At 25.6% G+C, this 23,460-nt stretch overlaps 1 protein-coding gene across 2 annotated transcripts in view; it reads right to left on the minus strand.

Annotated features, from left to right (window-relative positions):
- Positions 1-7,088: 7,088 nt before the first annotated feature.
- Positions 7,089-23,460, minus strand: part of LOC136075036 (NACHT, LRR and PYD domains-containing protein 4B-like) — a 75,893-nt gene continuing 59,521 nt past the window's right edge. For both annotated transcript variants that reach the window (XM_065787258.1, XM_065787257.1), the window contains exons 9-10: positions 21,634-22,980; positions 7,089-7,781 (exon numbers count right to left, since the gene is read on the minus strand). In XM_065787258.1, the coding sequence (XP_065643330.1) occupies positions 7,204-7,781; positions 21,634-22,980 (1,925 nt within the window). In that variant the 3' untranslated portion in view covers positions 7,089-7,203. The remainder of the gene's footprint in view (positions 7,782-21,633; positions 22,981-23,460) is intronic.

The following is a 23,460-nucleotide window of genomic DNA, read 5'->3' on the forward strand; positions in this document are numbered from 1 at the left end:
TCATATGATAGCGGAAAAACGGAATATAAGTCAATCACCTGTGGTGTTCCTCAAGGATCAATTTTAGGACCACTTTTATTTCTCGTTTATATTAACGACTTATATAAATTTTCTAACATTTTAAACTTAATTTTGTTTGCAGATGATACAAACTTGTTTTATTCTAGTAAAGATATCAGTAAATTATTTCAAACAGTAAACAAAGAACTTGAAAAATTAACCCAATGGTTCAAATCAAACAAACTATCTTTGAACATCAATAAATCCAAATACACTTTGTTCCATCGTCTTCATAAAAAACAAGATATTCCATTAAAACTTCCTGATCTTTTTATTGATAACGCATTATTAAAAAGAGAGCAATCAATAAAATTTTTAGGTGTGGTTCTGGATGAAAATTTAACCTGGAGGGACCACATAGGTCTAATTGAAAATAAAATATCAAAAAATATAGGTGTTTTGTATAAAGCCAAGCAGTTTTTAAATCTATCTTGTTTAAAAAACTTATATTTTTCTTTAATTCATTGCTACTTAAATTATGCAAACGTTGCTTGGTGCAGCACAAACGCAACAAAAGTAAAAAAACTGTTTAGTAAACAAAAACAGGCTATAAGGATAATTACAAACGTAGACCGTTTCTCTCACACTCAAACGTTATTTAATAAACTTAATATTCTAAATGTATATAAACTAAACCTTTACCATATTCTTATCTTCATGTTTAAACTTGATAAAAAAATATCACCAATGTTATTTAATTCACTTTTTGAAAAAATAAACCACATATACCCTACCAGATTTTCAAAAAACAATTACATTCAATCCAAAACACATTATTCAGCAACCAAATTCTCAATTGCTAACCGAGGTCCTAAGCTGTGGAATACAATATTAAATAATGAGCTGAAATCTAATTATTCTTTAAACCAGTTTAAAACAAAACTTAAGCAATTACTGATGATACATGAAAATGAATTAAAGTTCTTCTAAAAAGCTTTTTAAACTAGCAAACAAAAACAAAAATTAACCTACTAATTACTCTTTAATATTATATTTAATATTCTAAACAATAGTCTGCTATTGTAAATGTATTTCTTATCTTATAAGTTTTGAATTTACAAACGATTTTTTTAAGTTTTATTATTTGAAATACTAATTACTAAAGATATTGTAAAATTTTATAATTTCAATTTTTATTAAAAAAAGTTATTGTAAATTCTTTTTGTAATATTAATACTTATATATCATCTTATTTTACTAATCAGTTCTTAAATATAAATACTCTTTGAATTACTAAATACTTTAAACGTTATATATTTTATTTTTTGCATTTTGTTAAAACATTTTATTTGATAAATATGCATTTTTTTTTTTGGGGGGTGGGGGGTCATGTAAATATTTGTTTTTATAAATTACGAGTGTAAATTATTTTCAATCGGCAAATACAATACTAAAAAAAAAAAAAAAAAAAAAAAAAAAGAAATATTAGAAGCTAGACACCAAATATGTGCAATGAAACTTTATTTCCAGCCACATTTAGAGATACTTGCATACGGCCTATTATTCTGAATTTTTTTTTTTAAATCTGCTATTAAAATCAAATTATCTTATTTTTACTAATCTCTACTTCTAAAGTCCAATTATTTTGTTTAAACTAAAAACAAGTCAGAAACAAGTCGCAACCACTTTATTTAATTTCTTGATGTTTTTCTTCAATAAAATCTTTATATTGCAAACATTTTTATTTAAAAGAGCTATACAAGTTTTAGTAATGTTTATAAGTATTTTTTTTAGTTTGAATTATTTTATTATATTTTCTATTTAGTTTTAAGTAAAAAAATTTAAATTATTCTTTTTAACTAAATTATAATACCTTAAAATAACGGTTTAATACTGATATTTAGCAGAGCGAGAGAGAGAGAGAGAACAAAAATAATGTATAAAAGAACTTAAAACCTGTAAGAAACATTATATCAGAGGTCGTCCATAAAGTACGTACGCCAAAAATTTTGAAATTTGACCCCCTCCTCCCGCGTTTGCCATGCGTACTTTTAATTTCTCACCCCCTTAAAAAGTACGTACATTTTCAAATACCGTCCCCCCTTTTTTTTTTTAACAAACTTTTTTTTTCCAATGAAAAATTTTACAAAATTAAAAAAGGTGGAGGAGGTACCTTAGATGCTTTATACGACCCCTTTGTTTGCGCGATTTTAAAACGTCTTCAAGTATATATGGAAATATTAATTTTAATAAAGTTTAATTATATTATATAAATGTGTGTGCATAGCTTTAAGGTTAATGTGTAGGACATCGACGGCGAACACCGAAGTTCACTTCCTGGATATTCCGGGTTATACTTTTTTTTGTTTTAATAACGAATTAAATAAAGATAGATTATACTTAAGACAGACGTTTTTATCAGACACCCTTTTTTAGTAAGTCCGTTAAAAACGAGTCTTACGCGAGATCAGTAATATTGAAAACAAAGACTAAAACCCAGTGCCGAGGAAGGACTACTCATGCCTCTTAATTTGAGGTGGTGGGGGTGTGTGTGTGGGGGGGGGGGTACAACAATTTTCGTTACTTTTTGCTAATTTAAGAAGCTTTTTAATTTAGCAATACCTAGCGGTAACTTTGGAAGATTTTTTGAGACCTTAATGAAACGTTTTTTTGAGGGAAACTCTGACCCATTAAGGGCCTATCCCCCCTTAAAATTTCAATATTTTCAAAAAAAAAAAAAAAAAAAAATTGTATTCAACTACTTTTACCTGTGAATGATTATAAAAATTGTTTTAAAAGTAGCAATTTAACCTATAACTATCTTAATTTGTCTATTTAAAAAAACTTTTTTACATAATGTCCCTAACAACGCCATAGCAACGCACTAGTTTAACAGTATACATCCTATATTTTACCGTTATTCAACCCAAATGTGTGTTATAATTGTCATGTACAAGCTTGAACAGCTTCTTTATGAATTTCTCTAGCCCTTTTGTTAAGGTTGCTACATCAAGTACGACAATTTAAATCAGTTATAGTGTTATTTATCAGCTTAGTTTTATTAGTGAAAATGGGAAAAGAATGTCGAGTGAAGCAACGTACACAAACTCAACGTAAAAGGAAAGGATTTGTGGGAAATCATAATAAGTCTGTGAACATTGATAGTGTTTCTGATAATGTTAGTATTGAGTTGCCAACAATTAATTTAAATGCTGCTAACAGCACTTGTGCTTTGGAACAAAATAATGAAAACTCACTTAATTTGTCAGCTTATCGTATCATTGATGTTGCTGTGTTAGTTTTTGTTTTTAGTTCTTTTCTGTGTTCAGAATGTGGTAGTCCCACACTCTCATTAGGTGAGAGATATAATAAACGACATGGTTTATCTTCCTAGTTTTATCTTAAGTGTCAAAAAAAAGATTGCAACGGTAAATTTGCAGTTAAGCGGCGTAAAATAGTTTTATTTTTTCGCTTGTTGCGAAACTTGCTCAAAGTGGTGACTTTTTAATATAAACATACGGAATATATTATTATCCTTTTAATTTCTTGTTTTTAAAGTTTTTTTTTATTATTTGATAGACTGCCTGCCCCAACCAAACCCTCAGTCAAAAAGTTTTGCACTTTTATGAATTTACCTAAGCCTATGTCCAAAAACAACTTTAAAAAAGCTACTGAAAATGATTGCAACAGCTGTTAAAACTGTAGCAGAACAAACAATGATAAATGCTGCAAATAAATTGCAATTAACATCTTTGGCACCAACTGATATTTGTGTATCTTGCGATGGTACATTGCACAAACGAGGATATTCATCGCTGAATGGAGTCTTTTCTGTTATCTCTATTGTTAGTGGCAAAGTGTTAGATGATGAAATCATGTCTAGATATTGTATAGGTTGTAGTATTAATCAAGACCTTCAAAAGTCTAATTCAAATGCTTATGCGCAATGGAGAAATTCCCAAGTTTGTAAGTATTATTACCAAGGTTCTGCTGGTGGTATGGAGCCAAAAGGAGCAAAACGTGTTTTTCTGCGTTCTATTGATAATCGCCAGTTAAGATATATTTAATATTTAGGTGATGGAGACAGTACAAGTTACATGAACATTAAAAATACATATCCTGATATAGAAATTGAAAAGCTGGAATGCGTTGGATATTATCAAAAGAGAGTTGGAACACGGCTGCGGAATTTAAAGAAAAGAGAAAAAGGCCTTGGTGGTAAAGGGCGTCTTACAAATGCGACAATTGATCGCTTACAAAATTTTGTTGGAGTTGCAATAAAACAAAATGCAGGTAACCTAAAGGAAATAAAGGCAGGAGTGTTAGCATCGCTATTTCATGTTTCTTTATTGAAAAATAATAGCTTACATTTTCCACACTACCCTACTGGCTCAGACAGCTGGTGCAAATACGATGCTGATAAAATATCTAAAATAACAACATATATGCCAGGACCGGGTTTACCAATAGACGTTATTATGAAAGTGAGATATATATTTGAAGAGTTAAGTGAAGACAAAAATTTTTGCTCGGCAAAACACAAAATGCTAATGAATCGTTTATTAGAATTATTTGGGACCGTAAACCAAAGCAAACATTTGTCTCGCTTACCCAATTAGAAATTGGTTTATATGATGCGGTTGCTTACTTTAATATTGGAGCAAAAGCATCATTTGATATTTTTAAAGAACTTAAAATGGAAACAGGCTTTCATATGATTGCAGGATGTAAAGTATTTAATAATGAAAGAAAAAGAAATGCTGAATATTGAATAAACCCTGAGAATAAGTTGAGACAGCAATTTTTACGTGCCGAAAAGTTAAAAAAAAAAATGACAAAACAATCGAAAAAGTTGGTGACTTGTATTACCCGGTGGATTTTGAAAATTTAAATGATTTTTTTACCTATTTTATGAATAAAATATTACTGTATTTAAAATTTTTACTTTAATCGAGTTTCTCTCAGAATAGCAATTTGTGAATGCCGGCCAATATATTTGGAGAACTGTATGATATTTTTTTATGAAATTTTCATGAAGTGTTGTCCATATTATATTCTATGATATGAATGATATGGATTTTATTTAAATTGAAAAAAAAAGTTTTAATTCAATAAAATGATAAAAAAATTTGACCTTAAACTTCGGTCGTCCTGTTGTGGTGGTGATAAAAAGTTATGAAAAATCTGTTCCACTCATATCATAGACCTGGCTTATAACAACATTATGGTTCAATATGGAAAGGTGGAAGTAAGCCAATTTCTTTGTATTTTGGCCTGCGTAAAGTCATTTTTTGGTCATTTTAGGGGTATTTTGTGGTTACCATGGCAACAATATGGATTTTTTGAAAAAAAAAAAAAAACAGTGCATTATTCTTTATTTAATAAAAGGATGTTACCAATAATAATTTTTTTGTAAAAATGCTTAGATTTAAAATCAGAGGGGGTACCCCCTTAACCACAGTGCTGCTTAACCTGCTTTTTATCAACTAAAAAAATTGTTTCCTGAATTATGCTTTACTCAGGACCAGTATTTAAGGTGTGGGATGTGCCCCTGCCCATACGTGAGAGCAATCGACAGATTTTACATCTTATATTGTAAATTTTGTAATAAACAAAAGTTATGACCCTGCGAAATTTACACTCTCCTCATTTAAAGGGTCGGAAAATTTGCATGGTAATAACTTTTGTATTTTACAATATTTTTCTACAAATAATAAAACCTGTCGATAAATTTAAGTAGTAAAGTTGAAAATTTTTACTACAGTAGTGGCCTTACGTATGGGTAGGGACAAGCCTTTTAAAGCTCTTGTTCCCAGGCCTCCGCCATCCCAATTTTTTGCAAGGCCTCCTTATTTGGGATAGGTATAAACATACTTAAGTTAGGAGTTTGCACGATGCGTGAAAGCATCCTTAGTAGAACATCAAAAAAACACTGAGGGCGTTTATGCATGTGTGTGCGTAGAGGGAAACTATACCCTCTACTCCCTATACCATACATCCTTTTATGTTGCCAAACAAGGATCTTTAGTCAGAATTTTAACTTTTTGTTGATTAGCTGGTTAATTGTGATAAATAAGAAAATCGAGGTACGTAATCCTAAATTGAACCCTTCCCCCTCCCCCTATACGCTTATTGAAGACCTCTCCCCTTCCCCCTATGAGCGTGCGCACTTATTGGACTTATTGAACTATTTTTTGTTTGTAAAAAAAAGGTTGAATTAATTTTTAAATAAAACTTTTCACAAAAAAAATTAAAACTGTTTGAAAAAAAATATATTAACTTAAAATATTTGATTTCATATTTATTAAAATTTTATATTTTATAACATTTTGATCGATTAAATAAAATTTAAAGACGGTTTAAAATAAACTAAAAACGTCAGAAAAATGAAATTTCGAACTGAAAAGCTTCGATGAAAAATTCTACTAAACCATCGAATTTTTTTATTTTCTTGACGACGCATATCTCTTAAATAAATAATGGCGAAAACCTTAAAAAATTATTTTTCATAAACATTAATTCGTGTAAAAAGTGTATAAAAATTGCAAATTTAATGTAAAAATAAATTTTATATTTAATATAAAATTAAGTTTTTTCAAAATTCAACCAAATCAAAAACTTATGACTTTATCTTAAATATGGTACAATACTACTTGAAAAGAAATTATTAACAAAATTAAAAAAATATATATTTCATTTGCATATTTAGTAAAAACTCTTAAGCATAATAAAAAATAAAAGTATACATAAAATATTAAACAAATATTTATAAACAATATTATTTAAAAAATTATATACAAATAACATAATAATTAAAAACTGAAAATATAAAAATATAAAAAAAAAAACAATAAATTATGTAGCATAATTTGAAAAGTATATTATTAATAATGTTAACAATAAAAAATAATTATGACAATAAAAAAATTATAAAAAATTATATACCATAATAATAGTTATATTTAATAAATTAATAGTTTATTAATTTATATTATAATTATAACTATTAATATAATTGAAAACGAATTATTTTATGATATTGTTTTAATAAAAATTTAAACTTTTAAATAATAAATCTAATAAACTAGTAAAATTAATTTGTATATTTAAAAACATATTTATTATAAATTAATACATTAAGTATTTCATTATTTGTTTATAATTATTGTTTTTTATAATATATTTAAAATATTAAATATTATATCATGTTGTTAAGCTTTTTAATTCATCGAGGTTGCAAAAATCTTTTTCGCGGTAAGTGATCTTAAACTTTTTGACATTTGAACAACGAATCCATTCATAAATTTCTTTAATAAAATCAATGTCGTTGTGAAAATTAATTTCTAATTCTTCACAAAGATTAATCCACGGAAGAAAATTCTCTTCAAAATCTTTTTTTGTTATTAAATAATATGAGATAAATATCCACAACTCTTTAATCATATCTTTTGGTTTCCATCCTTCGAAATTAATTGGACGAAGAAAGAGGACATGGCGAACATTAGTTGAACATTGTATTAAAAGTTTTTTTTCTTCATCACTTAAAATATTTTTAGCAACGCAAAACAACGATAACTTTTTTCCAGATTTTAGGTAATGATTTATGAAATAATTTTCGCAAGAAGTTTCGTAAGAAGTTTTTCCATCGTCAATCGAAATTTTCCACCATCGTTCATCAACAATTGATTTTATTTCATCAGTAAATGATGATTTACTTTCATAAAAACATTCAACAAATAAATCATGGAAATCTTTTCGATCTTCACTTTTACTTAGACGATCTAAAGTAAAATTAAATGTTATAAATTTTAACAAATAAATTATTAAAATAATAATCAAAATTGTATACATTATAATATTCTACATATTCAAACATATACTGTTTAATAATTTTCATAAAAAATCATATACAAATTTTAATTTTTTTTAAATAGATTATATTTTACATAATAATTTTATATACATAAACTAACATTAAATTAAAATAATATATAAAAATATTAAAATAGTGAAACTTTTAATTAAAATAATTCTTTGAAAAAAATTATAAAAATTTAGACAATTTTTTAATTTTATTAATTTAAACATTTTTTCACTTTTTTGAAACGAAATAAATTAATTATAAGTTATAAATTAAATATATTAAAAATAACATCACAAAAATTATTCATTTATATAACTTAAAAATACTTTCTTTTAATAATATATTTCAAGAAAATTTTGTCGTTCGGTTGTTTTAATAAAACATAAAACATTTTATTAAGCAAGTGAAATTTTGTTAAAAGAATATTTGTTCATTCGATTTCGACGTTGATTAAAAACTTTGACTAACTTATTTCTTTAAGGATGATTTATATTGTATTCGTAAAACACTGAAACTTTCAACAGGTTAAGTGCAGAAAAAAAAGTTAGGAAAAATATTTCGCACTTTATTCCCATAGTTAACCCATTGAAAATATCCGCATTTTCGCATTTTATCTATCTTCCAAATGATGTATTTTTAAAAATTTTATAAGGTAAAATATAATAATATGTGATACAACATGTGTTACTTGATTTATACTGAGCGATTAAATTCTAAACAGCAATACGCCAGACTTATGAAACGAAGCCTGTCATAATGAAATACAAAGAAATCAGAAAGATTCATAATAATGAGACATTTACACATCATAGTAAACATTATTTCGTCATGAAAGGATAGCTACAAAATGTAATATATATATATATTATATTAAAACAAGCAACAAACATACCTTGGATAAACCGATAACCGATTAAATCTAAAGTTTACCATAAAATTACATCAAATGACATATTGTTTTAAAAAGTAAAAAATAAATCCATGTACATTTTAACGTAAACAAGAAAATAATTTCTCATTCACAACTGTTTCATAAAAACAATATTTCTCCGAAACTTTTTGCAAAAGAAACACAGGTTCATGCCAGAATATTTAACTTGGACAAACTGGTGACTTACATTAAAATAGTCCATATTGCGCAAATGTTGTGAACATATAGAACGAAAAAGAAACGATTAATAACAGTCGGTTGAAAATGCAATTGAATAATACCTCAGTATGTTATAAAAGTAGTATGACATAGATACGTACAAACATTTATCATAATGTACTAGTTTTTGGCATACAAAAGCATGGCAAACATTTTTTAAAGTAAAAAATTTGTAAAAACAATGTTTTCCACGCGACGATAACATTTTTATTGCAGTGTAGAGTTTTTGTGGCGAGATGATGTGTTAACTTAAGAATTTTTTAAGGATTATAAATATGCATTTTTACTTTGCATCACTAATGTTTTGAAGGCAGGTTGATTTCTTTTTCAGCAAATTTATTTAATTTTTTACATCTATTTTCGATTTACCTACCAATTGAAAAACTTACTCTTTCATACTCAATTATCGCATTTCCTAGAGGAAACTCATATTATATTTTCAAACGTTAAAAAAACAAAAAAAAAACAAATTAACGAATACAAAACTTTAATTTCGTGAGAGCGATATTTTCAAGTTGCAATATTCTTATAAAGAATTTTCATACTCAAATGGAGATGAAGCAATATAAAATCGTTTGTTTTTATAAAATATTTCACCATTTTTATATTAATTTAAAACTCTTTCCATTAACATATAAGGATTAAATACATAAACAGTTTGAAAATTATAAACACGTATCTATATGCTATTTTATATTAAAAAGAATAAGCTTAGAGATAGAAATCAAGATATTATGAAAAAGGTTACATTAAATTTAAAGGTTTATATATTTTAGCAATTTAATCTTGTATATTTTTAATAAATCTTAATATATCCACAACAACAAAATATTTATTATCATCAATCTTATACAAAAAGACATTCGTCGTAAGTTATTGTTTTAGAAATATATAAATTTAGTTTTAAAACAAAAACTTTTTTAATAAAAACAAATAAATGAATATAAAACTGAAGAATTTACTTATGAATATATATATTACTATATATGAACTATTTACGAATTTTAGGAAGTTTTGTTACCCTTGTATGTTTTAATAAACGATAGTGACGCTATGAGTTCGTATAACTTTTTTAAGAAAAAAATAACGTTATGTTGTTTATAGTTAAAACTCGACGATCGAACTTTAAAAAAATATTTTCACAAATTCGAACAAAATTTGAATCAACCGTTTAGTTTTATAGAATGATATCGTAACTATCGCAACCGTTTTTATGAAATATAAAGTCTAATAAATGTCAAAAATGTCAATAATGTACCTCCAAATTGCTTAGAAGTTAACAAAACATACATTAATTAAACATACATAAGCTAACTGAACCAAATCTAATCTAACTATGCCTTTCCAGGTCTCACGAGGAATTTTTTATATTTTCTAAAAAGAATTTTTCGAAATGTATTTATTTACTCAGTTTTATTAGATTAATTATGGTATATTTATTTACTCAGTTTTATTAGATTAATTATGCTATATTTATTTACTCAGTTTTATTAGATTAATTATGCTATATTTATTTACTCAGTTTTATTACATTAATTATGGTATATTTATTTACTTAGTTTTATTAGATTAATTATGGTATATTTATCGCGTTTAAAGTTGTTAGTGCAATTATATTTCAAATAAAAGTATTTTAGGCTTCACCATAAGGTTTAGATCACGATAAATGCTTTATGACATGTCGAATAATAAATTATATAATTTTGTTGGAGAACATAAACTTTTAATGTAATTGATGTGAAATAAATAATAAATTATATATTTTCGTTGGAGAACATAAACTAATAATATTATTGATGTGAAATAAATAAAACGAAAATAAAAAATTAATAAATAGATTTGGTTACTGTTATTTTGTCTGACGTCATTATCATAATTTAAAAGCCACATGTGTAAAAATGCGTTTTTTTTAAAACAGAATTTACAGTTTGTAAATTATTATCAGTTACTTCAGTAATACCTATATATGAAGCGAATATAAAGTTATATATTATAAATAATTTCATAAAAAATTTCTTATTATATAAACGTAACGAAGTCAAGCAAATGATATATATATGTAAAATACTTGTATTTATTGTTTTCTTGATGTTTCCTATTTAAATCAGTTTTAAACCGTAACCGTTTTTTTGATAAAATGCTTAAATAATCTTTGATCAAATATGAAATATTTACAATAATTAAAAATTCCATCACAATTGCAATTTTAAATAAAAGAGGCGCATTTATCAAGTTGATATAACTTTCGAGTGACTATTTTCAAAAGCTAATTCTATAATTAAAAAATTAAAAAAAAAAAAAAAGTTTCTGAAATCTTTGAAAAGAAGTGTAACATTTATATAATTTTAATTTAATATGTTAATCATCATGTTCGAACATATCTTTTTGAACGTTAAAACCTGCTACAGTTTTTACGCAATTTCCGCAATAGCTTTTTATGTGTCAAACAATTAGGTGGATGGCATTATACCTTGTTAATCGTTTTTTATGTGAATGTCTGGCATCTTTTTCTTTTATTTCCATTTCTTATGTTATCTTAGGATTGTTCTAAAATTGGGATTGTTCTAAAACGGTGTAAAATATTACTGAGTTCTTTTGGTAACCCTTATTTTTTGAACTTCTTGAAATAAGTTAAGACATCATTAATTCATAAAAACATCTCTTTAAGAAATAGGAGGAATTACTAATATATTAAAAAAAATGAACAAAAAAAATATTATTTAAAAATATAAAAAAAAAATGTTTTAATAATATGTACAAAAGGTTAGATTTATATCCAACCTTCGGTAATAAAGACTTTTTTAACCATTAACGCTCAAAGGCGCAATGTATCAATTTGATAATTTAATTAAAAAAAATACATCCCCGTTGAATTGAACAATAAATAATATCAAATTATGTCAACAAATTTAAAAATGTATTAACCAGTCATAATTTTTTTTAATTATAATCAAACTTATAAAATGTAACATACAATGGCGCAAATAGGGTTAGGACTATTGTAATCGTAATGAAAACATCAACAGTAACAATAATTATTGTTATTGTATTAACTTAATTGAGAAACAATAACAATACCTGTGATTTACAACTATTGTAATTCTGTAATACAATAACAATAAATATTGTATTGCAATTCATCTTTATAAAACAATAACAATATCTGAAAAAAAAAAGTAATGCAATGACCCGCTACAATAACAATAAATATTGTATTGTAATTCGTCTTTGTAATAAAAGACATTAACATTTTTATTTAATAAGAATTATTATGTTTAACTGTTTGTGTTACAAGTTAATTTTCATATATATTTTAAGTTCCTTTGCAGCATTAAATTGAAGAGAAAAAAATAAAAGGGCTGAATAAAATAATTTATGAATGTTATTTTTCGTAATGGTAAGGCTTTCATCAGACAGGCAATATTTTGCGGCCATTTAGAGCTTAGAAATATATAACAAGATAGGTGATGCGAAATCTAAATATGTAAAAAATAAAATTTGCATTATATTGCAAATCCGTAAATAAAAAATAGCAAAAAAAATAGTAAGTTCGTCAGAGATGAATATAAATACGTTAAAATACGTTAGCTTTTCTACTTTAATGTATAGTAATACACTACATTAATTATTGTAATTGTTTTCATCAAAACAATACAATAATTATTGTGATTTTTTTCAACAAAACAATACAATAGTTGTTGTAATTTTATTTCATTACAAAAAATACAATAAAATAGTTCCTGAATTTTATTGTATTGTTAGAAAAAAAACAATACAATACTTATTGTAATTGTTTTTCATCATAGCAATACATTACCAAAATAAAATGTTTTTATTGTTTCTGTAATATTACAATACAATATTATTGTATTGTAATGTGTAATTGTATTTAATTTTTACAATTACAATTACAATAGTCCTAACCCTAGGCGCAAAATCAAATCATATGAAGTGATTTAAACATGTTTGATGATGTAGAGCAATAAAACAAAGAAGAAAAAAAAGCTACTAAAAAGCAGAATATTAAGTCATTACTCAAAAACATGTACAAGATAAAAACGATTGATGCGTATCATTTCGATCAAACGCACCCGACGGAGGGTTAAACTTTTGATGACTAACTCAAACCATGTAGTTAGTTTTAATAGTGTGTTGACATAAATAAAACGAATGTTTAATTTATGTCAACACACTATTAAAACTTGACAATACAAAAAATTGCTAATACACAAAATTGACGAAATGTTATATTTCGTTTACCGCGACATTAAAAAATCCGAAACACCGAGATATATATTGTAGGTATCATGTTAGCTTCATACAGCTTTTACACTCCATGTAAAAGTGAGCCTGGCGTTACGAGTTAAACAAAAAAATATTTTCGCTTAAAAAGCATAATAAATTAAAAAACTTTATAATAATGGTTTTTTTTTATAAAAGCTTTAAACTTAAAAAATATATATATAAAAAATTGAATCTATCTTTCCTTTATTGATTGAGGATATATTACAAGAGCAGATGCACCTTGTTTTATTCTTTTTAACTTTTAACTTAGATAACAATCATTTAAACAAAAAGTAATCTGGTAATGTTATCAGTAAAACTATAGCTTTACTGATAAACTTACATTTCTGATCAAAAATATGATTTTGTCTGGTAAGTTTGGTTTCTTGCATCTTCAATAAATTTAATTTGGATGAAAATTTATATCCTATCTAAATTCATGGTCCACAAATTGTTTCACTGATAGTATAAAAAAAACTATTCTTATCCAATAAAAGACCTCTTATGTCTTAATTGACAAAAAATGCTTAAAAAATCTCTTATTTTCTGAATGAAGCCATCTGTTTTGCATACTTATATTTTGAAATAAAACATTTTTGTTTCATATTTCTGCAAAGGATTTTTTTAATTTTATAAACCAATATTCTGACAAATTTAAACTGACAATAATAAGACATAATCAGACAAATTTATTGGGAATAACTTATCTGAACTATGATGTATTTGTGCTTTTGCAGTCGATGGTTTGTGATCAGATTCATAACTTTTATTTAAGACACAAATTAAAGGTCAAACTGAGATCTGTTTGAGGCACACACAACTTAATTTAAAAACAAAAAAATCTTTATAAAAGTATTTATCTCTGCTTAAGACAAATTACAAAAAAAAATAATAAAAAAAAAATAAAATAAATTGCTTTCACAAGGTCATAGTTTATAAATATAGAATCATAATTGATTTCATCAAATGGAATTTTGGCGCATAACAGATAAAGACCATATAAATTGTAGATGAACAAAAAATTGTTTCAAAAAACCTAAAGCAAAAAAACTTTACTTAAAAACATCTAAACGAACCTGTGTCTTTTGATTTGATAATCAGTATAACCAGTGAACAAATATTTTACACAATAAAAATTATTTATACAATCATTATAATAATATCACAATAACTATTATTATATTTTCATTAATCATACACATAATAAATATATCTAGAAACTAAATCTCTTCTCTACTTAATTATAAACCATGTTAGCAACATTATACATGTTCGATCAGTAACTTTGTTTTCTTATTATTTTTATAACTATTATAATTTAAAACTCTCGTAGCTTAAGTAAAGTTAAATGACAAGCTCCAAAACTGTGATCAATCTTATCAATTTTAAATTAAATCTCAAATCAAATTCAACCAAAAGCAGATTTGCTATTTATTTGAAATTTTTATTTACTTAGGTTTTAGTTTTATGAACTATTGTTATGCATGCCAATTTACATTATTGCACCACAGACATTATGAATGTACATTTTTGCACCATAAACAATGTAGATTCGAAACTTAGATAAAAAACTTTGATTACGCCTAAATCTTATCTATTCTTGTGGAAATAAATTTTAAATACTTTTAAAAAAAATATATTACAAAAAAAATTTAGATGGTTTTAACCTGAATACTTGTAGTCTACTTGCATAATTACCCAGTAAACACACAAACGTCTATTAAACGTCAAAACAACTTTTAGAAAAAACTTCAGATTTGCTCGATTATTCGTTTAGAATGAATCCAGGTTAACGTTAGAGCAAACATCCATAAAACGTCTGAGTCCATTGATTTGTTGGGATTTAGGACGTAAGATTGTTGCGATAAGAACTTTCATGAATTAGAATGGCGCAATCGACGCACGTTTATAGTTTATTTATAAGTAATTTTGCTTTCAGTTGTTGTAAGGAAGTGAATCTTGAAAACGCAAACCCAAACGCAAAGTCTAATTTATTTATTTAGCCAATAAAAAATAATTTTTTAATGTTTTTCGTTTCATTTTAATTATAAACCGCGTGAATTAAGCTGTTAATCTTCTGAGCCATGGCTTATACTTTATTATAATATTATAAGCATTTATTAAACATCGATCAAACATTTAGAATAACGACTTACACTAGTCAATATTGTAAACGTTTGATCGACATTTAATAAACGTATATATTAAAAGATTTATAGCGTAGATTTTACGTAGATTTTAAATGTTTACGTTTAATTAAGGTCGACTAAAGGTTTACAATATTGACTAATGTAAGTCGATATTCTAAACGTTAGATCAACGTTTAGTAAACGTATATATAAAAAGGTTTGAAATAATATTTCAAATCAAGCGTCGATTTTTAGTCAATAATAGGTCGCTAAACGTTCTATTCATTTTTCGACCAATTTCAACTAAATGTTGACCAACTCTGAGCCAATCTGTGTTTACTGAGTAAGTTCATCTGGCCACCGTTTTAACCCTAATCTATGCAAGTTTGATTGTCAAGATAACCTAAGAACACCAAAATTAGTTTGTTTTGGTTACAAAGAAGTACAAAAGAAATAATTTTCTGTCTGATCAATGAAAAAAAAAATTTCCTTCATTTATTTTTTAATTAAAGACGAACAATCGTAGGTAAGGGCATCTAATCATCTGCAAAGGTAAATATACAACATAAGAAAAAATTCATATAATGTTACAAGGAGAACCAAAGTTTGGCTCGACTAGCAACATATTATTTCGCAGATCTGCAAACAAAATAATGAAAAAAAGACATAGAATAAAAAAAAATTTTTCGGCCAAAACCTGGCTTGTTTCATTTAGTAGGCAACGGAATCATAGGCTGATCAAAAGAATATCAAAAATCTTTTGGTTGACTTACAAAAAAGGGAAGCAAAACAGCATAAAGAGGGACTGACACACCGAGATTTATTCAAGTATGATTTGCCAAGAATGTTGAAGAAGAATGAAGTGATATATTCAGTAACACAAGCCTCAGAAAAAAAACTGAAACTATAGCAACAAAAACTAATAAAAAAAAAAAGAGTTTCAAGCAAGAACTAGTGAAGTCTTAACCTCCAAAGATGTTATTTAAAGGGTTCGACAAGAACATAAAGAAAAGAAAAGAAAAGAAAACAGAGAAAAATAAAACAGAACCTACATAATGATAATTTTCAGAAAAAATGAAAGTGTGGTAGAGTAAAAAAGCCTAGATCGCACAAACAGACTCAGACAAAACAATAAAAGTAAAAAAAATCTGAGAATGACTAAAAAATCAATGTAATTTAATAAAATTAATTTTCTACCATTAGCAAAACGCGCTAGCTAAAAGGTTCAAATGAGCATTAAAATTATGCAAGAAAAAATATAACAATCATTTATCAATAGAAGTCACATAAATCAACAGTAAATTTAAATTGTTCGGTGCTTTTGTGCAACATCATCCACATTTGTATTCTGATCGTCTAATTTTGTTACCTGATTTGAAACCGCAAAAAAATAGGGTAAAATAGTTAGCATTTTAGTTGTACATTCATAAATCAAAATTGGAATTGCACAGAACAACTTTACACATAGAGGATTTTCTAAATGGAAGTTTCCGAAATTTCCTGTACCATTCTTGTTTATTTTTGACAAAAATTAGTAACGTCGCGACATAATATATGCAGTGGTTTTTACCAGCTCAGTTCACCAAATTTCTTTAGCAAATGTAACTAAATTAAGCTAAAATGTATTTAAAATTAAAAAAAAAAGTTAGTTAATAAACCTCTTGATTATTGCAAATATGAATACCTACTGTTACACAACCATATTAGCGTTTACAAAATGAATTTTAACTGTTTATAAAACTTTCAAAAAAAGTTCTTGCAGCAGGACTTTCATAACAAGAGACAAGCAATTCATTTTTTAACTGTGTCAATGTCGCCATCAATATTTTCTGATATAAATTAGAAAATATATAAATTAGAGTCCATTGATTTGTTGGCATTTCTTATCGCAACAAAAGATTGTTGCGATAAGAGCTTTTTAATTTCCATGAATTAGATGGCGCAATCGACACTCGTTTAATATTTATTTATAACTCACTTTGCTTTAAGTTGTTGTAAGAAAGTGAATCTTGAAAACGCAAACGCAAAGTCTAATCTAATTACTTAGCCATTAAAAAAAAGTTTTGAAATGCTTTTCATTTCGTTTTAATTATGCCTATATAAACGGCGTGACTTAAGCTGTTATGTTAGTCTTCTGACCAATGGCTATATTACTTTATTATAATATCATAAACGTTTAACAAAAATAAGACGTAATTTAAAACTTAAGTTTTTGGCTAAGACCTGGTTTGTTTCATTTAGCAGGAAATGGAAGCATAGGCTAACCAAAAGAAGATTAAAAATCTTTTTGTTAACCTATAAAAAATAGAAGCAAAACAGCCTACAAAAAGTAGTGCAGAGGGACTGACACACCTACATTCATTCAAGAATGATTTGCTAATTATGTTGACGAGAAATGAAGTGATATATTCCGTAACACAACCCTCAGAAAAAAAACTGCAACTATAGTAACAAAAACTGATAAAAAAACAAACAATTTCAAGCAAGAACTGGTGAAGTCTTAACCTCCAAAGTTTTCATATAAAGGCTAAGACAAATAAGAAAAAATAGGAACACAAAGAAAACAAAAGAAAATAAAACAGAGTGAAATAAAACAACTGCGACTATGATGATAGTTTTCAGAAAAAATGAAAGTGTGGTAGAGTAAAAAAAGCCCAGATCACACATACAGACTCAGACAAAACGATAAAAGTAAAAAAATGTAAGAATAATTTAAAAAATCTTTGTAAATTACCAAAATTAACTTTGTACTCATAAGCAAATCACACTAACTAAAAAGTTCAAATGAGCATTTAATTATACAAAAAAAAATATATATATAACAACCATTTATCAATATAAGTCACATAATTCAACAGTTTTCACTTAAATTACTCAATAAAAAAAAACAGAAACCAATAAAACCAATAATAGTTTTCAAACAATCCATTAGAAAAAAATGTTCAGTCAAGTTATTTCTGTAAGAGTCTTTTGAAACGATTTATAAATCAATAAAAAGAAAATAAATCTAAAAGTCGAAATATTATTATATGAGGTAATAATTGTTTTATGCAAACCCGCAGTACCAGGAATTAGCTAAATACTAATGTTTATAATAAAATTTAATATTGCAACTCTGAGTTTCATGTGTTACCACAATCATCAGGCAAGTAGTAAAAGTTTAATTTTGTTACGATTTGTTAGTGGACGTTACGGTTTTTATTTGTATATTGGATCGTTACGGGACGGAAATTGAATAGTAGTTAGGTTAAAAATATTAATTATTTGTTGTTAGTAAGCTAATAGTTGTGAAATATTTATATGTATAATGTTGTTTAAAATATTTTTTATGTGATAATGTGTATTATTTTTGTATTAAAAAATAATAAAAAAGTTAACTAGAACCCCAGAAAAATCGTAAACGCAATATCATATGGTTCATTTGTCATTTTGTTTTTACAAATCAAATTATATAAAAACAGTGTTGGTTGAAAATTAAAAAAAAATTAAAACATCTTTACATTTATTCATACAATAAAAAGTTATAAATTCATTATACACTGATATTATTACAATTGTATACAATATTACCTATAGAATTTTAAAAACATTACTTAAAATGTTTTTAACATAAACATCAAATCATTAAAATAAAGCACCATATTAGACCTTAATTGTTTATTTGAATTATTAATTAACTATGTTCAGATACATTGTTAAAAAAAGTTAGTCTTATGTAATAGGCTTGTATTTTTAGTTCAGAAAGGGTCAATTTTTTTTATAGCCTGAGTCCTAGAAAACCAATATCAGAATCACACACTTGACTTTACCAGAGGGCAGGATTAGTGGAAATGATAAGCTCAAGTGAGGTTAGCGAGAAAAGTTTAGCACTTTTATTCTACATTTTCTCTCCAACAAATGTTTGCTATGTCTTAAGAGATTGTAGCAAACCAGAACTTTTGCTATGCTCGCCTAAAAAAATCCCTAACAAGCCAAAAAGCAATAAGAAGTCAAATAAAAACAGGCACAAAACTTAAGAAAAACCATTAGGACAAGAAGTAAATTAGGATACCGTTTTTAAATCTGACTAGCTAAAGGTCATAGGGAGTAGCAAAAGGTTCTAAATAATTAACGTATTGTTCTATAAACCAATGACTTATCAAATCACATTGCCAATCATGTTAAAGTTTAAATAAATGATAAAAAACCATTAGCACCATTTACAGATGGTGCACTCATTATTACAACTTAAAAAAAAAAATTTTTTTTCAAAGTTGTAATGTCTAAAAAAAATTTTTTTTTTAGAAACTCATTTTCAATTTTGTGTTGTTTTTGACAATGAAATTTTTAATAATTCTTATTACAATTTTTATTTAAAATAAATAAGTTAAATCAAATTTTTGCTTTATCAAAATGAGAAATGAGGAAAACAATTAAATTTGAACAAAAATTTTTTTTTTTCCCTTTTGTATTGGAAGAATTTTAATATTTCTTTGACACAACTGCTGGTTAAAGTCGATGTTGTTTATAGAATTAAAGAACTATTTAAAATCTTATATTTTCATAAAAATTATTTAAAGATTTTAAATTAACATACACAATAAAAACTTAAACAGATAAAAACAATTTATAAAAATTATAATTTAATACAAGATTTTGGAAATAATCTTTTAAAACTAATGACTTTTCTTCAGAAAATTTAAATTTTATATCGTTTTGTGTTTTTTTATTTTAAAAAAGTTAATTATTCGAAAAATTATTAAAATATTTTTGGTCTCTATAAGTTTTTTCAGTGTAGGCAGGGGCTTCGCTAGGAGGGTGCGGGCCGCACCAGGTGACGCCATCAAAGGGCGAAACCACAAAATAATAAAAAATAAAAATAAATATTATTTCTTACAATCTGTGTGTTTGTGGTTTCATGTTAGAGGAGCTTTTCAACTGAAACTTATAAAGACTTATTTTACAAGCATTAGTATATGCGTTATAAATGGTACTGGAGTACTTTTTGTAATGTTTAATTAAATAGTTGAATTAAAATCATACTTTAAGCTTATGTTTTTTTTTCTTTTACATAATGTTAATTTTAACTGTTTTCAAGGGGTGACATCATTGATGTCCGCCCCGGAAGTCACCCATGCTATGCCACTGAGTGTAGGTATATGGTAACTATTTTTTTTAACTCACTAAATGCAACTTTTTTTTGTTACAAGGTGAGAAAAATTTTATGTGTTGATTTAAAGCAATTTCAATCAAAGAAAAGAGTTTAAATTAACTGGTACAGGCTTTATAAGATTGAACTCAAATCATAAGTTTTTCTTGTAAACATTTTTTGTAAAACATTTAATGATGACTTTATAAGCTGTTTAATGATATTTTTGTCTTGGAAAAATCAAAGCTTAAAATATTTAACTTAAAAGAAAAACATAGCAATAAAGACTTTTTTTTAATATTTTATTTATGATAATAAAAAAGATATTTTGTTAACAAAAAACATAATTGTTCATGTTTTGCGTTTGATGAAAGGTTTTGAAGGATTTATACTTTTATATTTATATTTTTATATATGCACGTTACGCAAACAGTTTGTCAATTATTAAATATGTTTTGTTTCCTTAAAAAGAATCTTTAAATCAACTCTAAATCAAAAAAAATATAACTCACACACACAAAAAAGTCTTATCTAAAATAGCAGAAATCATATTACCATAAATATAACCAAAACCACCTTCAGTATTTTATTCATTTAACCACCTTCAAGCATTTATAAGGCAATCGTCACACAATGAATTGAATTTCTTTTTCTTATGACAAAAAAATAATATTTTAAAGAAAAATTTTTAAATAAAGAATATTTTTTTCGAATTTTTTTAGAAAAATTGCCTAACAAACAGAAAATAGTTTTTTATACCATTCAAAAAACAAATATGTTAAACAATTGTTTTTTTAAAAATAAGATCAAATGATAAAACCTAAAAAACCATAAAAAATCAAAAGTTACTATATAAAAAATCTAAAATACTACATAAAAAAAGTTACAACATAAAAAATCAAAAGTTACAAAAATACTTTATTTGCATTCAAAAATCTACTATTAACAGAAATATTTTATTTAAATAATAATTTAAATAAAAACAAAGAAACAGTTCCTAAAATTTTATATCTTATTAAACACCTAAATGATTATCTAAAATAGATTCAAAATAATGCAAGAAAGATTTAGAACTTACCCAAAATAGAATACAAAATTACAGATTCATCATATTTTTTTGAAGGATTCAGGTTAACAAGAAACTTTAAAAAACTATTTTGGTTTCTATTGGCTAATCCACAAATCATTGATAAACAACTTTTCAGCATCTCATTGGCCATAATCTCATCACTACTTAAATGATTAATTGCATATACAGAGGCGCAAAACTCCATTATTGTCAAATGTGCAAACTGATAATAACTACCTAGATCTATTTCAACCTTTTCAATAAATCCAAAATAATTTCCTTCATTTTTATCAAAGTCTCTGATAAAATCTTGAATTTCTTCTTTGGAAAAAACTATTTTATTGTTAACAAACATTTTATACGCAATTTTACAGATATTTAAAAAATATATTTTATTGGAACTGTCTTCCATTATCTCATATATAAATTTATTGTCTTTAATGACATGTTCTCGTAAAAAATATAAAAAAATATTTGCATACAAATCTGTCATTGTTAAGCAAGAATTTGAATTAATATTTTTTGAATAACTAATAATTTTACACATCGAAGATAAATAAAATGGAACAGACGCCATGGCTTTTGCAATTGGAGACTCCTTTAAAGTTGTTTTTACAAGTTCTTTTTTTTCTTCCACAACATGATTTTCTACATAATTATTTATTCCATTTTCATTAAACCCCATTATTTGAATGGTTAACTTATCACTATGTTTTGTAGATAGACTTTGATACTGATCTATTGCATAAACTCTACCAGCAATTACATGTTTGTATTTTTGAATTTCTTTTAAAGCATTAACAATTGGATAGTTACAAGTTAAACTTGAATTTAATAACTCATTCATATATTTAAATTCATCTAATCCATCAATTATAAACAGTGCAGTATCATTACTAATGTTAATGTCATTAACAATATCTTTGTAGAAAACATTTAGCAATTCGTTAATATTAGAAATATTTGGATATTGATTAAGTCTCCTGCATTCCAAATAAAAAACAAGTTCAACATTTTTCCAAATTGAACCATTTGACCAATCAAGCAAACATTTTCTAAGCAACCATGTTTTTCCAATACCAGCTATTCCAGATATTAATATTAAAGATCTTTCTTTTGTGAATATTTCACTGTATGAAATTGATGTATAACTCATTTGCTTTTTAAGAAAGTTCTCTCGTTCACCACTAAAAACTGCATCCGCCTGAGCATTCACTGGATTAACAATACGTAGCTCAACAAATTTTTGTATTAAATCAACATCTGCAGATGCTTTTATTAGCGGTTGAAGTTCACCAATTTTCCCATAATATTTATGATAAAACTTTTTTAGTTCAGCAGACAACCTTGACAAATCTAAACTAAACAAAGCAACATCTCGTTAAGTCATCATCACGATTTTGATTTTTAAGTAATCATCACGATGTTTATGATCATGTTATTCTTATTTGTCATTAGCTATTTAAAACCATTTAAAATTTATTTAAGAAAATGTCTATATTTCGCCTAATTTAACATACAAGTTAACTTACTTAAAAAAAATCTTAAACAATAAAGAATATAATACAGTACTAAATTATTTGCAACATTAAAATTTACAATCAGATCGCTCTCCAGAATATTTAAAAAATAGGGATAACAGATGCTACCTTCCAGCAAGCTGGAGAACAAAATTTTGATAAGCACTTATTGAATAGTTTTAAAAGTTAGATAAGTGTTTTTTACTTATTTATTATTACTCTGTTATTTAAGAACATTGAGCACTCTATTTGTAAAATACACTAACATAAATAACATATATATATATATATATATATATATATATATATATATATA

This window comes from Hydra vulgaris, chromosome 01 (assembly GCF_038396675.1).
Source record: "Hydra vulgaris chromosome 01, alternate assembly HydraT2T_AEP".
In the NCBI taxonomy this organism is placed as follows: domain Eukaryota; kingdom Metazoa; phylum Cnidaria; class Hydrozoa; order Anthoathecata; family Hydridae; genus Hydra; species Hydra vulgaris.